Source organism: Myotis davidii, unplaced genomic scaffold, assembly GCF_000327345.1.
Source record: "Myotis davidii unplaced genomic scaffold, ASM32734v1 scaffold1203, whole genome shotgun sequence".
Classification (NCBI taxonomy): domain Eukaryota; kingdom Metazoa; phylum Chordata; class Mammalia; order Chiroptera; family Vespertilionidae; genus Myotis; species Myotis davidii.
Window position 1 is genome coordinate 617,837 of NW_006294353.1, and position 14,134 is coordinate 631,970.

The following is a 14,134-nucleotide window of genomic DNA, read 5'->3' on the forward strand; positions in this document are numbered from 1 at the left end:
TGCACTCCTCCCACTGGGGATTAAGCCTGCAACCTGGGCATGTATCCTTCCTGGGAATCTAACAGGCAACATCTTGGTGCATGGGTCGATGCTCAGCCATGGAGCCACACAGGCTGGGCAGTGTATGAATTTTTATTTTAATTGATTTGTGTTTTCAAAAAACACGGTTTAGTGATGTCTTAACAGCTACCATCATTTGAACAGTTGTGCTCCAAGGTTGTGGTTTGTATAGGCCAATGATGGCGAACCTATGACACGCGTGTCAGAGGTGACACGCGAACTCATTTTTTTGGTTGATTTTTCTTTGTTAAATGGTATTTAAATATATAAAATAAATATCAAAAATATAAATCTTTGTTTTACTGTGGTTGCAAATATCAAAAATTTTTTATATGTGACATGGCACCAGAGTTAAGTTAGGGTTTTTCAAAATGCTGACATGCCAAGCTCAAAAGGTTCGCCATCACTGGTATAGGCATTTGACTGAAAACTGGAAAAGCATGATTTCCCCTTAGAAAATATCACCAGTGTTGTAACAGTCATTGGTCTTTGTTGGAGTTGAAATATAATTATCTTAGAAACCCTGGCTTTGGAGTTTAGAAGAGAAGTGCCTTTTTGACCAGGAGCTCTGGGAGAGGATGAGGCTGGGGCCCTGGCAGCCTAGGTTGTGGAGCTGGTGTCGGGGGTGATGACAGGCTCCACGTCGAGAGGGTGAGACTTGCTGTGGTTGGACTCCTGCTTGTAAGGGATGCATGTGGCACAATTTGCTAATACCATCTGGGAGGGGCTACCTTGTGTGCAGGTCTGAGCCTACATTTGTCAGGTGCCATTGTTAGACATCTTATCCTCCACTAGCCTAGCCATTAACTGTCCTTCCATCCTGTGGTGGTTCATCTGGACCCATCACATCACCACCTCTGGGTGAGGCCTTCTCCTGGGTTGGCAATGGATGTGCAGGGTCCCTCAGCTAGATCAGGGGGTGGGGCTCTGTAGACCACTGCTGACAGGACAGCACAGTGACCATTCTGTCCTTGCAGACACATTCGAGCTTGGGCACATCACATCCCTGAGTAGGGTTGTCATTGGGATTGGATGAGATCAACCTGTGAGGAGCCCCGTGCTCTGGATAGCAGGGTGAAGGTGGTAGTGGTGGCATTAACTGCTGGGGAGGATCCGAATTGGCTGGGTACAAGGTGCCAAGCAGAATCCATGGCTTTGGGAAGAGTGGTTCTGCCCATCGTGTCTCCGTGTGAATCTCCTCATGCGTTTGCTGAAATACAGTTTCTGATCTAGGAGGTCTGGGCTTGAGCGGAGATTGTGTAAGTGCATTTGGCTCCCAGGGACACTGGTATGGTTGACTGTAGGCCACACTAGAGTAGTAGTAAGGGTCTAACTCAGCTAACGGGGGAAATGTTGGGATTTCAGACAATTTCAGTCACAGGAGCTTAATTCCCATTGGAAAAAATCATGTAGAGCTCAGAGGGGGGAAAGGCACTGAAGCTATTGCCATGTCTAGAGAATGGATATTTATCACTGCAACTATCATTTGTGCAGGTATTTGTGGGTGCTGGCCTTTCCTGTGTGAGCATGGGAAGTTGGCTCCCTCTCCTGGGTCTCCAGTTGAAGTATGATGGAACCCTGCAGGCAGGCTGAAAAGAGTTCATATCCTTAAGTTCAGCCCTTGATGACTGGTGGGCCTTTTATTTATTTTATTTTTTTAAATATATTTTTATTGATTTCAGAGAGGAAGTGACAGGAAGAGAGAGATAGAAATATCAATGATAAGAGAATCATTGATCAGCTGCCTCATGCACGCCCCCTACTCGGGATTGAGCCAGAAACCCAGCATGTGCCCTGATTGAGAATCGATCCATGACCTCCTGGTTCACAAGTTGATGCTCATTCACTGAGCCACACCAGCCAGGCTGGTGAGCCTTTTATTTCACAACATAGGAGACACTTACCCAGCTCCAGCATGGTGAGTCTCCTGCTCTATGCTACACAAGTGTTTTGGGGGTAGGCAGAATGTCCCAGAGGGAAAAGCTGTTGTTTACTGCTGTGTGCCAGAGTCCCATCTGCTATGAAGAATGCGTTACACACACTTTGCAGTTGTTGTTCAGGTCTTACTATGCCCTTGGAATGCCCAGGCATGACAGTCCTCTTCATTTTACTGAGGTGAGAAGTAACTTCTCTACTCCACTCTTCACCCCAAGGGGATCTGATACCTCACCTTCAACAGAGCCTTCCTTCTCTTTGCCTACTATCTTCCTACTTTTCCAGGACCTTGTTGCACCTATCATCTGCCTCCATAGTTGTTTTACAGCTCTGTTGAGGTATAATTGATGTACAGTAAACTTGCACTTCTAAAGTGTACCATTTGCTACATTTGACCTATAAAGTACATGTAAGAAATCATCAGCACAGTCAAGGTAATAAACATATCTATAATTTCCAGAAGTTTCCTCTTACCCCTTTGTAATCTTCTTCCCAGCCCACCCGTGTCTCCACGCAACTGCTGATCTGCTTTTTCTATCATTGTAGATTAGTCTAGAATTTTGTGAATCATGCAATATATGCTCTTTTTTGTTTTATTTTGGTCTGGGCTTTTCTCTCATTCAGCATGTCTATTTTGAGATTCATGCACTCTGTACATTAATAGTTCATTTTTTTGTTGGTGTTGGTGAATAGTATTTCATTTTATGGGCATATAATTCATTCATCCATTCACATGTTGATGAAATTTAAGAATCTGCCAAAATGTCTTCCAAGGTGATTATACCACTTAAACTCCCACCCAGAAGTGTAGGAGAATTCTGGTTGCTCTATGTCTTGGCCATCACTGGGTATGGTCAGTCTTTTCATTTTAGTCATTCTAATAGGTATGTAGGAGTGTCTCATGGCTTAATTTGTAAATTCCTGATGTCCAGTAATGTGGTTGAGTATCTCTTAAAGTGTTTGTTTGCTATGTAGATTTCTTCCTTAGTGAATGACTTGGTTATTTGTTTAGATCATTTGTCCATCCTCCCCTTCTTTTGGGTTCTTTGTCTAATTATTGACTCGAGAGAGTTTTTATATGTTTTAGGTACAAGTCCTCTCTTAGATATATGATTTATATATATATTTCCCAGTCTGGGATTTGTCTTTTCATTTTCATAACAGTGTCATTTTTGAAAAGCAAAGATTTTCATTTTTGGTGAAATCCAGTTTATGTTTCTCTATAGTTTGTGCTTTTTGTCATATTTTAAGTCTTTGCCAAACTCAAGATCACTAAGCTTTTCCTCCTACTTTTTCTTCTAGATGTTTTATAGTTGTATGGAGGCAGGCCTAGGCTGACTTTAAAAGGTTAGGTTAGCAGGTTAGGTAAAAAATGAAAATGTAGCCAAGTATGTCACAAGTGCCCTTGCTTCCTTGTTTAGGCAGGGGCATAATATTTACTGTGGAGGCTAGTGGTCTCAGAGGAGACCACCATGTGGTAGAGGACAGATGTCCAGCATGGTGCTGGCAGGTGATGCCCAGGCAGTGGGAGCTGCCTGCGTGTTTCGCTCCAGTAACCTTAGACTTGCTCCTCCTGGGAACACTGAGCTGCTTACTGAGTGCTCCTTTCCTGGAACCTTCAAAGTGCCCTTTATCTCTCCAGACTGACCCCTACCCAAGGCAGGAATGTGTGGACATGTTTCTGTATGAGCTGTGAAGCATAGTGCATGCCGAGTGTCTCAGAGGTAGCCTAGGCTTATGGTGCAGCAGGTCTCAGACCTTGCTCTGTAGAACTCTCAGAGAGTCTGTGCTCCTGTGTGGGAAGGGAGTGAAGGGCTGGCTTGCCAGTGGCTTCCCTTCCTCTCAACCCCAGCAGCTCTGGCATTTGTTTCTAGGACAGAATGGCCTCTAAGATCAGCTTCTTATTAAAGTACTAAAGGCCTGGTGCACAAATTCATGCATGGGTGGTCCTTGGGGCGGATCGGGGGCGGATCTGGGCGGGCTGTGGGAGGTTGGCTGCCTGGGGAGGAGGGGCCACGGGAGGTTCCGATTGGGGTGATTGGGACTGGCTAGCTGGGGAGAGGGGCTGCAGTAGGTTGGCTGGCGGCCTGGGGGAGGGGCTGCAGGAGGTTGGCTGGCCTGGTCATTCGGTTGTAATGGTCACTTATATATATACATAGCATACATCCAGAGAAGTACTTGAATTGTAAGTTTTACATCTCAGTGAATGTTTATGAAGTCAATGCATCCAAGTAACCCCCACCCCGGTCAGGTCAAGAAATAGAGTATTTCTCTAGAGGCCACTCTTGTTCCATCTCCTGAACACTCTCCACTCCTCCCCCTTACCCCCCTCCTCCCCCCACTTCCTTGACTTCTGTCACCACCAAGAAGTCTTGCACTCCAGTACAGAATATATTCTTTCATTTCTGGCTTTTCACATGACAGTTTTGAGATTTATCTTTGATGTTGTGTGTAGCATTAGTTCCTTCATTCTATATTGAATGGCTAAGTCATGATTTAGTCATCACTTACACTTTGGCCATAGCCATGCAGGTGTTTTTCAGTTGTGGTTGTTCTCAACATGCTGACCCCACCATTCTTGGTACTCATGTTTCTGTTGATACATACCCTGGAGTGGAATTGCTGGGTTGTGGGGTATGTGTGTCCCATCTTACATTGATGTCTGAAACAGAATATCCAGGCTTACCCTCCTGTTCCATGGGTGACAGTGTCCTTGGTTCTCTCCACAGTGACCCCTAATTCAGGGGTCAGGAGAGTTTAAGTTCATAGTTTTGTTGGGAAGAGCTGCTGAGATATAAAGCTTGGAGCCGTGGAGAGGAGTGCTGCCTCTCCGTGTCTGCAAGCCTCTTTTGAAGAGGTCTTATGGATGGCAGCCACTCCACTCATACTTGCACCCTGGGTCTTGGGCCTCCTCTTCTTGTTCTGCTTATAGGGCACAGGCTATGCTCTGCCTGGTGCCGGGCCCAGGCAGAAGTTTCCATCCCCTGGGCTGAGTTACAGCTGCAGTTGCATGCTCTGGCCATGGGTTCTTTGTGGACAGTCAGGCTACTCAGATGGTGGGCATGCTCCGACTGAGGATGCCTCTGGGGAACAGATGTGCCCCAGTGATGAGGAAGTGATATTGTGCTTTTACAAAGTGGTGAACTTGTCTTGTCGGCCGCACATTGGATACCCTGCACCCCAGTGTCTTTCTTCCTCTAAGAGAGACTTCGCTCCTGTGGCTCTGATGCTTCCATGGGCTCCTGGCAGAGGATGATGCCTTTGCGAGGCAGAGTGCTGGCATAGCATCTGCCCGAAGGAGGTTCCCCTTGCTCCAGTCTGGCTGTGGGACCAGGAAAAGCAGAGCAGGGCCCCAGGAGACTGCACCTTCCAGTGCTGAAAAGGAGGATCAAGCTGCACTGACTTCTAGTACTCAGGGAGACTGTGTGAGACGGGGGCCATGCTCTTACAGGCCCTCTGGGGGGTATAGTTGCCACCTCTTGCACCAGCTTGTGACGGAGGTAGTTTGAGTCACAGAACAGCATCTGCAAGAGAACATGTATGGTTATCAGAAGTAGGAAGACTTGCTGTGGCTGAAAATGGTGCTGCTGGTACAAAATCACACACACTTGTCCCACAGAGCCCAGTTTCATTCACCCTGTCCACATACCTTCAGCAGGCACGACTGATGCCTGCTGTGTGACTGGCAGGGAACCATGACTCAGCTGGGGATGGCGTTGAAAAGCTCAGCACATTGAAAGACTCACTGTCTGGTTGCTTCTGGGTGCCATCTGTGGCATGTTTTCGCTTGGAAGGACAGCTTGCTTGCTGAACACTTCCAAAAGGCTTTTGAGCTAAGTGGTTTTATAAGTTGTAAGTTTTGTAAAAGCATTATGTATTTAAAAGAGGGGGAAAAAGACAACTTTCACATTGTTGGTTTTTTAACTAAACTGGTTTTTACTGCTGATCTGTCTTCCTTTGAGCCCACTGACTAAGTTGGTATGGATGGTCGGGGGACTGTCCAGACAGTGAGGCGGGTGAGTTCACCCTCGGTGTGCGCTATCTGGGGCCTGGAGGAGAGCAGGCTCCAGGGCCAAGGGCCATCATCGTTAGCACTAAGTGGCTTGCAGCTCAGGGTGAGCCTTGGTGTGTGGGCTAAAGCCTCAGCTTTGGTGGGAGGGTGTGGGTCTCCCTGGCTCTAGGGAGAAAGGCAGAGGCAGCCTGGAGACCATCTGAATGTGCTTCTGGGCATGCGGGGCATGAAGCTGCTGGCTCTGTGTGGCTTCAAGGAGCTCTTTGTAACCTGTGCATTTCCCTGTTGTAGTGGATTGGGGAGAGTGTGTGAGTGGGATGCCGATATGAGGCCAAAGTCCACAACCTTCCAGCTGCGTGGTGAGCCCTGGATCCTCAGTTTCCTTATCTGTAAAGTGGGGTTTCAAGAATAAAAAGCTAGAGCTTGGCCCCTGGAGGAACCCAACAAGTGGTGAACCTGTGGGAGTCAGGCCAGGTGGTCCCACCGGTGCTTAGACTTCAGGGAGTGCAGGGTTTCCCCATTTTTATCACAGCTGCACATGTCTAGCTCCATGACCAAGAGGTTGGGTATTTCTGGTGGTGTGGTACCCCTTGATGCATGGAGAAAAGGGAGCCGTGAACCAGGGGCCTCACAAACCCCAAAGTTTAGCGTCTCTGTTGTTTTGCATCTGGGTGGAAGTCCCCAGCTACCCCCCCCTCCCCCGTGGTAATTATTCAGGGCTTGGGGTTTATCTACCTATCCCTGAAATAGATCGAAGACATCCACAGTTGGACAAGGGCTTTGGTGTGGCTCGTGGTTGGCCATAACATTAAAAGACAGGGATCCCTCTTGCCAACTCTTCCATTCATGGCTGTCACCCTCTGGAGAGCCCCTTGTGGACTCTGAAGCACTCCCCACTATGTGATGGCTGAAGCAGGTGGCCTCTCCTGCATGAAGGAGCTGCAAAGCGAAGTTTTGGCCTTCTGGGCTCTTTAACAGGGAGACCGGACCCCATGCCCTTTTCGACCCCAGGAGTGCAGGCTGTTTTGGCACCATGTGCCTGGTAGTTTGAACCCAAGGTAGTTTGAACTCCTCAGGAGACAGACTCACTGTGGAACCACTTAGTCCTCAGCCTCCTCCCCACACAGGCACCAGGTGGTGCAGCACAAAGCACTGTGAGGAATTGGAAATGGTTACCTGATCACCTCACCTCCACACGCTGCCCTGACATTCCAGGTCTAGGTAATTATCCCATCCAAATGTAAGGAAATACAAGTATGTAAGTAAACTTTTTAAAGATTGTGGTAAGTTTCAAACATAAAATTAGAATAATGTAACCATCCTGGCATCAGTAGATACCAACTTAAAATCCTACTTACCAGATCAACATTGTTTCCTCTGTTCCGCTTTCTCCAATAGACACCCAAGTGGGTTATTTTGTAGCAAGTTGCAGATGGCATCATATCTTTAGTAAATAGTAAAAAATGTGTCATTAAAGATTAGGATGAGCAGCGTACCTGTAATGTTCACATGGAATGTAGCATGCTGTGGAGTTTTATGCAGGTTCCTTCATTGCTCCCATGTGACCCAGGGTGTGGGAGGATAGGGACATCACCTGAGCAGGGACCAGCAATGGCATTGTTAATACTTTTGTCCAGACTGCTTCTGAGGGTTGTTCTCCTGTCCCTGGGGCTGTTGCCTATGTGTGTCCAACCCCCTGCTTCCCATTCTCTCTGAGTCGAGCAGCAAATATCTCCAGCTTCTGTAGTGATTTAGGTGCTGAAGGGCTTTCTGAGAATGAAGGCTGTTTTACTTCCTTTGCACCTACTCTTGCTTTTCATATGTGGGAAGTCTCCATTAGAACCCGTAAGAGCCCAGGAACTGGGCTGGCAGTGCGGAGCATCCTCCCCATCCCCTAGTGAGGATGTGCTCAGTGAGGGTTCTTTCTTTCCCCTGGCCCGAGGCCAGGAGGTGCCTTAGTTTAGGGCCGTGGTTCTCAACCGTCCTAATGCTGCAACCCTTTAATACAGTTCCTCATGTTGTAGTGACCCCCAACCATAAAATTATTTTCGTGGCTACTTCATAACTGTAATTTTGCTACTGTTATGAATCGTCATGTAAATATCTGATATGCAGGATGTATTTTCATTCTTACAAATTGAACATAATTAAAGCATAGTGATTAATCACAAAAACAATATGTGATTATATATGTGTTTTCCGATGGTCTTAGGCGATCCCTGTGAAAGGCTCGTTCGACCCCCAAAGGGGTCGCGACCCACAGGTTGAGAACTGCTGGTTTAGGGTAGCCTACATGTTTGATGCTGAAGACACTGGCTGTATGAATGGAAACCACGTTTAAGCTGTCCGAATCCAGTATAAAAACCATCAGCAAGGTGGTTATGGAGTTAGTCCCACCAGTAGTCACGGGTAACTTTGTAGACACCTGTGTCACACCCAGGATGACTTCTTGCCCTTCCTTTACAGTGGACACCTCAGTTCTTCTCTGAGTCTTGCCTATCGTGTGCCTGCCCTGCCTGCTCTCTGCCATTCCAGAGTAGCTTTGTCCCATCTTGTACCTCCCCTAAGGACATTTAGGTATCTGTGGAGCAAATGCCACCACACTGGGGGTTCCATGACTGGGCAATATTTATTTCCAATAAAGAGGCCACTAAATACAGAAAATAAATGGGTTGAATGAATGGGTTGAGAACGTGAGCAGTTCACAAGGAAGTCATCATTGGCAGAAAGGGGATGTGATACTAGGCTCACTAATTGTTCAGGAAACACAAATTAGTTCGCATCTATTGTGGGAGCCCTAATGAGGAAATAAGAGGCTGCAGTGCTCAGACTCCCTGGTGTGTGGATTCTGCCCCATTTTGGGAAAGCCGCTTGGCGGGTGGTTTTGAGGTGTGTGTGTTTGTTATACTGGGAAGATTCCCAAGGCATCCACGACAGCAGCAGGCTGCATGTGGCCCTCACCCCTAGCCTGCAGACTTATTCCAAAAACGGCTCAGAGGCTCCCTCTCCATACAGGATGGAGCGGTGTATGTGCTGTGGTGATGAGAACATGTGTTTTCATGCATGGTCTTTGAGGTGGTGGTAGCAGTCAGCTCCCATTTGGGCTGGAGTTGATAGAAGGCAGACTATGTTCTCCTGGCATCCTCGCTTATGCCACTGTCTTCATTCTGGTTCCCTCTCCCCTCTCCAGGCTTTGTTGCCTTATCATCTCACAAGGCCCTGGGACTTCTGCTGTAGGAGTCCCCACTCAGGTGATGGCCTTGCCACAGGCATGCCTGCCTGCCTTCCAGCTGACACCCACATCCTTGCCAAGGATCTGTGCTGGGCTTTGCAGTCCTCGAGCCTGGGTGGAAGCCCCCCTTGGCATGTCACCTAGGTGTCTCTGCTACCCACAGGCCCTCTCTATCCTGGGTGGGAGGCCTGTTCCTCCTAGGGGGGTGGGTGGGTGGGTTGGTAAGACAGGTTCAGGAGCCTTCTGTTTGTGGTCAGGCCACTGCCTACCAACAGGCTGGCTGAGGTGACACTGCCAACTGGAGTTGAGGCCAGAGGCCTGATCTGATGCTGCACAGACCTCCAGGATTCTTGCCTGTCCAGTGTGGTAAGGGCCAGGGCTCAGGGACAGACTCCTGGTAGCATTTCTCAAGGTCTGCAGACTGACTCTATCTGGAATGTCCAAGTACTGCTTCCTACACAGTGCTCAGTGCCCTGCCTGTCATGGCCAAGAGTGGGGCAGAGCCAGAGGGGTGAGCCCCTCAGGGAGATTCCGAACTTACATGAAGCGGGGGCAGAAGGAGGGAGAGAGGGTAACATTTTCCACAGGGCTGAAGGCCTCTCTGTACACCACCCAAGTTATGGCAGAGCCCGCAAGCCTGACCTGTCTCAGCTCCTGTGACGCTTCCAAGGAGGGTCCTGGCCATAGGGTGTCTGCGGCACCAGCTGGCTGCCAGTCCCAGGCTGCCCAGGTGTTCTGCCTCTCTCTCCTTCTGGCAGTGAGACAGTGTCTGCCCAAGGACAAGGACACTCTGTGCTGCCGGGCTTGCTTTGCGGGGACTGCTGGTCCAGGAGTGTATGGGGACCTAGGGCTCTAAATATACCAGAGTGAGGTCACTAGGGTGGAAATAGGCCATGTGGCAAGCTCAGGACCCTATCAGGCTGAATCCCAGGACTGGGGACAGGGAGCTGTGGCCCTGCTCTCCCTGTGCAACTGGCCTCCTCACCATGCAGTCTCCTTTTGCACCACATCCCTACTCGAAGGCACATTAAGGTATGTTGATTGTGTCTTCTCTCAGATCCGCCTCTTTAGCTCAGTTTGAAGTAGCTTTCTAGAGCCAACCACAGCCCCAAATGAAAACATCATGAGACGAGGCCATTGTTGCCAGGGCGCAAATTGGCCCCTGGCAAAGGGGCAGCTTTTCGAGAGCTCTGTTGGGCACAGTGAGGGCTACTGTCGTGATCTGTGGTCACTGCAATTTACACCCACACTGCCTTTAGCTGGAAATGGGGCAGATAAAAAAAAAAAAGCCAAGAATACACAATGCCAGCAGAGTAACAGCCCCACATCCTAGTCACCGGTACCTGGGCACATGGTACCTTACATGGCAGAAGGGACTTTTGTGACTAAGGGAGCAGACCTGGATTGTCCAGGTGGGCACAGCCTGATGCCATCAACTAAACAAGATGGTGATGACATATGGAATCTTTACAAGCAGAGACCATTTCCTGGCTGGTCAGAGGTGTGGTGCGGGGTTGGGGTGCAAGCCAGGAAATGTGGTGCCTACTAGAAGCTGGGAATGGCCTTCAGATGACAGCCGCAAAGAGAACAGGGACTTCAGTTCTGCAGCACCGAGGAACTGAATCCTGCCAACACCCGAAGGAGCAGGAAACGAGCTCCAAAGGAGGGTAGTCTGCCAACATCTAGATCACAGCCCACGGAGACCCAAGCACACTTCTGACCTTCAGACCTGGGATGACGCATGCATTTTGTTTAAGCCAGTCTGTGATCATGTATGAACACTTTGGCAGCAAGAGGAAACTGATACACCATGGTGCTGGCAAAGATAGAAAGATAAGGGAAATAGGCTTCCTCACCTTCGAATGGGGAGCAGCCTCCCTAGGGGCTAATTACAGTAGTTCATGGCCTGGAAGCCCGCAGCCCCTTTGGTTGCTTGTTAGACCAAAGTCACATCTGAGAAAGGTAGTGATAGCAGCTTTGTCTATAACAGCCAGTGAAACACCCAAGTGTCCCCCAACTGGCCCTGCTTGGTGGGGCCTCCCCTCACTGGAAAGCTGAGCAAAAGGAGGGGTCTGTGCTGCTGGGCATTTCAGATGTTAGTGAGAAAGAGCAAGACATAAAACCATGTTTTGTTTTTTTAAAAATATGGGATAAGTATGTGCACAGGCTTGTGTATGCAAGGAATATTTCTTGGAAAGCTACAAGGAGATGCTGCAGTGGCCGGGTGGAGATGGACCTTTCCTTACTGTATCATGTCTACATGACTCTGTGTGTGTGTGTGTGTGTGTGTGTGTGTGTGTGTGTGTAGAGGGTGATATGCTCACTGTGTAGTTTGTGGGAGAAGGGGCTTACTCCAGATGTGGGCTTCCCTATTCCAGCCAGCCCACTGGAAACCTGCAGCTGCTCAGTTGATGAAGATGTAGGAGTTCTTATTCTCTATTCAAATTCTTCAGCAAGAATGTTTTGTCAACATGTACTACTAGGCGAAGGCTTGCCTCTTCATTAGCGGTGTCTTTAGTAAACCTAAGTTCTTGGATTTTGATTAAGATAGTTTCCGGTTTGTCCATATTTTTTCTTGAATGGTTAGTGTTTGGGGGTTCCTAAGAAATCTTTGTCTACCCCAAAGTGGCAAAGATCTTCTCTTATTTCTTCTAGAAGCCTGAGAGTTTTTGCTTTCATATTTAGGTCTATGATTCATTTTGAGTTAATCTTGAAGTGCTTGGTGTAAATGGAATCACCACATATATTTTTTAATATGTTTTTATTGATCTTAGAGGGAGAGGGAGATAGATAAAAACATCTATGAGAGGGAAATGATTGGTTACCTTCCTGCGTGCGCACCAACACAGGTGCGCGCACACACATGATCAAGCCTGCAACTCTGGCATGTGCCCTCACACACCGGCCAGGTAGCCATATATATTTTATGTGATACTTCCCTCCCCGTGGTTTGAACTCCATTTTATTAGTACAGTGGGGCCTTGACTTACAAGTGTCCCGACTAATGAGTTTTTCGAGATACGAGCCGTCTCTCAGCCGATTTTTTGCTTTGAGTTGCAAGCTAAAATTCGGGTTACGAGCCAGCTTCAGATACCCCACCGCTAGTTGGCACAGCAAACGTCACAGTGAACGCCACAACATCAGTCCAGCATCAAGTGTCTCACTCGTTCACTTTATGATTTGACATACGAGTGATTTGAGTTACGAGCTCCGTCACGGAACGAATTAAACTCGTAAGTCAAGGCCCCACTGTATACAAAAGCTGCAGTTTGCTCATTTCTATGGCTCTTGAATTTCTCACTGTGTTCCTTCAAACTCCTAGAGGACACTGGTGTTATAACGTTTGAACATGTCACCTGCAACTTTCTGTATCATCTCCTATCTGTAAAATATGATGATAATAGTATCTATCCTGGGGTGGTTGTGACAACTAAACCAAGGTGGTAACATATGGGAACATGTATTAGTAGGACAGGGCCTGTCTTGAAGCAAGTATCATAAAGGGTTGTAATTGCTTGGTCATAAGATGTACATACGTGTTTGTACTAGACAAAGCCCATCGCTCCCCAGTCAGCTGTGCCAAGAACACTCTGGCATTGTCAGGTACCATTTCTGCCAGGTGGGTTTGTACAGCGTGTTCACTTGAGGGTTCGGTCTACACTTCCTGATTACTGGGAGACTTGAGCACTGATGCTACAACCTCCTGTGTTTTGCTCAGGGTCTCTGTATGTTCCAGATTGGGATCATTGGGGCCTTGTGGCATCTGTCTTCTCCCACTTTGACTTTTTGCTCTCTTTATAGTTTCTTTGGATGCACTCTAAAGGTCTTGTTAAGGTAGCCAAATCTATTGGATTATTATGTATCAATCTTTTCTTTTAAACTTGGTGTATTTTATTTAACACTTAGCCTCCCACCCTATCAAATGGCAGAGTAGAGTGTATCTCTTTGATCAAGAGCAGATCTTGTTTCATTAATGTCATGAGTTTTGGTTGTGTAACAGACACTCAAGAGTGAGTGCTGGGTGCCATGTTGCCCCCGGGCAGAGGTGTGCAGCAGGGGCTTCAGAGATGCCAGCTCCACTGGCTCTTGGTGTGGGAGAGGTGGAGCAGGCTGGGGTAGGGAGAAGGGCAGGGTTGTGATGAGTGGCTTTTGTCTTGCAGATCCGGAACATGGTGGCGGTGTTGGAAGTCATCTCCAGCCTGGAGAAATACCCCATTACCAAAGAGGCACTGGAGGTGAGTGTCCCAGCCCACAGTACGTGCTTGAGAGTGTCATCTTTCCTTGGGCACTGAGGAACCTGGGGTGGGGTTGGGGGTTCAGTCCCAGAGTTGGGGTTCCATCTTTCACAAGATGCCTTACACTCTTGGGGAGGGGGTGAGGAGGATACCCAGGGGAGACTGCAGTGGGTGTTGCTGGCCCTGGGCTCTTTTGTTTGCTGTTGCCTTTCCCACAATGTACTGTCATCCAGAAAGCTTCCTTGACAAAGGGTCCTTGCAGTGGCCTTGGCGCCAGTAGCCTGCAGGACAGTGCTTCTGAGAATGCTGCCTCTGGCCCTGGGACCCTAGGGTCTGAGGACTATATTTGAGAATTTAGATGTCACAAAGGATCCAAATTCCCTTTAGGTTTTGTGTCCGGTAAGCCAGTGGTTTAGGGGCCACAGGGGACTCCGTCTCAAAAAAAGTGCCATGGTCTTTCTCTGGTTGTAGGAGACGCGACTTGGGAAACTCATCAATGACGTCCGCAAGAAGACCAAGAATGAAGAGCTCGCCAAGCGGGCCAAGAAGCTGCTGCGGAACTGGCAGAAGCTCATTGAGCCTGTGCACCAGAATGAGGCAGTGTTGCGGGGGCTGGCGGGTGCCCCTGGCTCTGCTAACGGGGGTGCCCACAACTGCCGG

At 48.4% G+C, this 14,134-nt stretch overlaps 1 protein-coding gene across 1 annotated transcript in view; it reads left to right on the forward strand.

Annotated features, from left to right (window-relative positions):
- MED26 (mediator complex subunit 26) overlaps positions 1-14,134 on the forward strand; it is a gene marked incomplete at its 5' end in the record, with an annotated part of 41,958 nt that overhangs the window by 25,883 nt on the left and 1,941 nt on the right. Inside the window, 2 exons of the mRNA XM_015567019.1 lie at positions 13,400-13,474; positions 13,946-14,129. Of these exons, the coding sequence (XP_015422505.1) occupies positions 13,400-13,474; positions 13,946-14,129 (259 nt within the window). The remainder of the gene's footprint in view (positions 1-13,399; positions 13,475-13,945; positions 14,130-14,134) is intronic.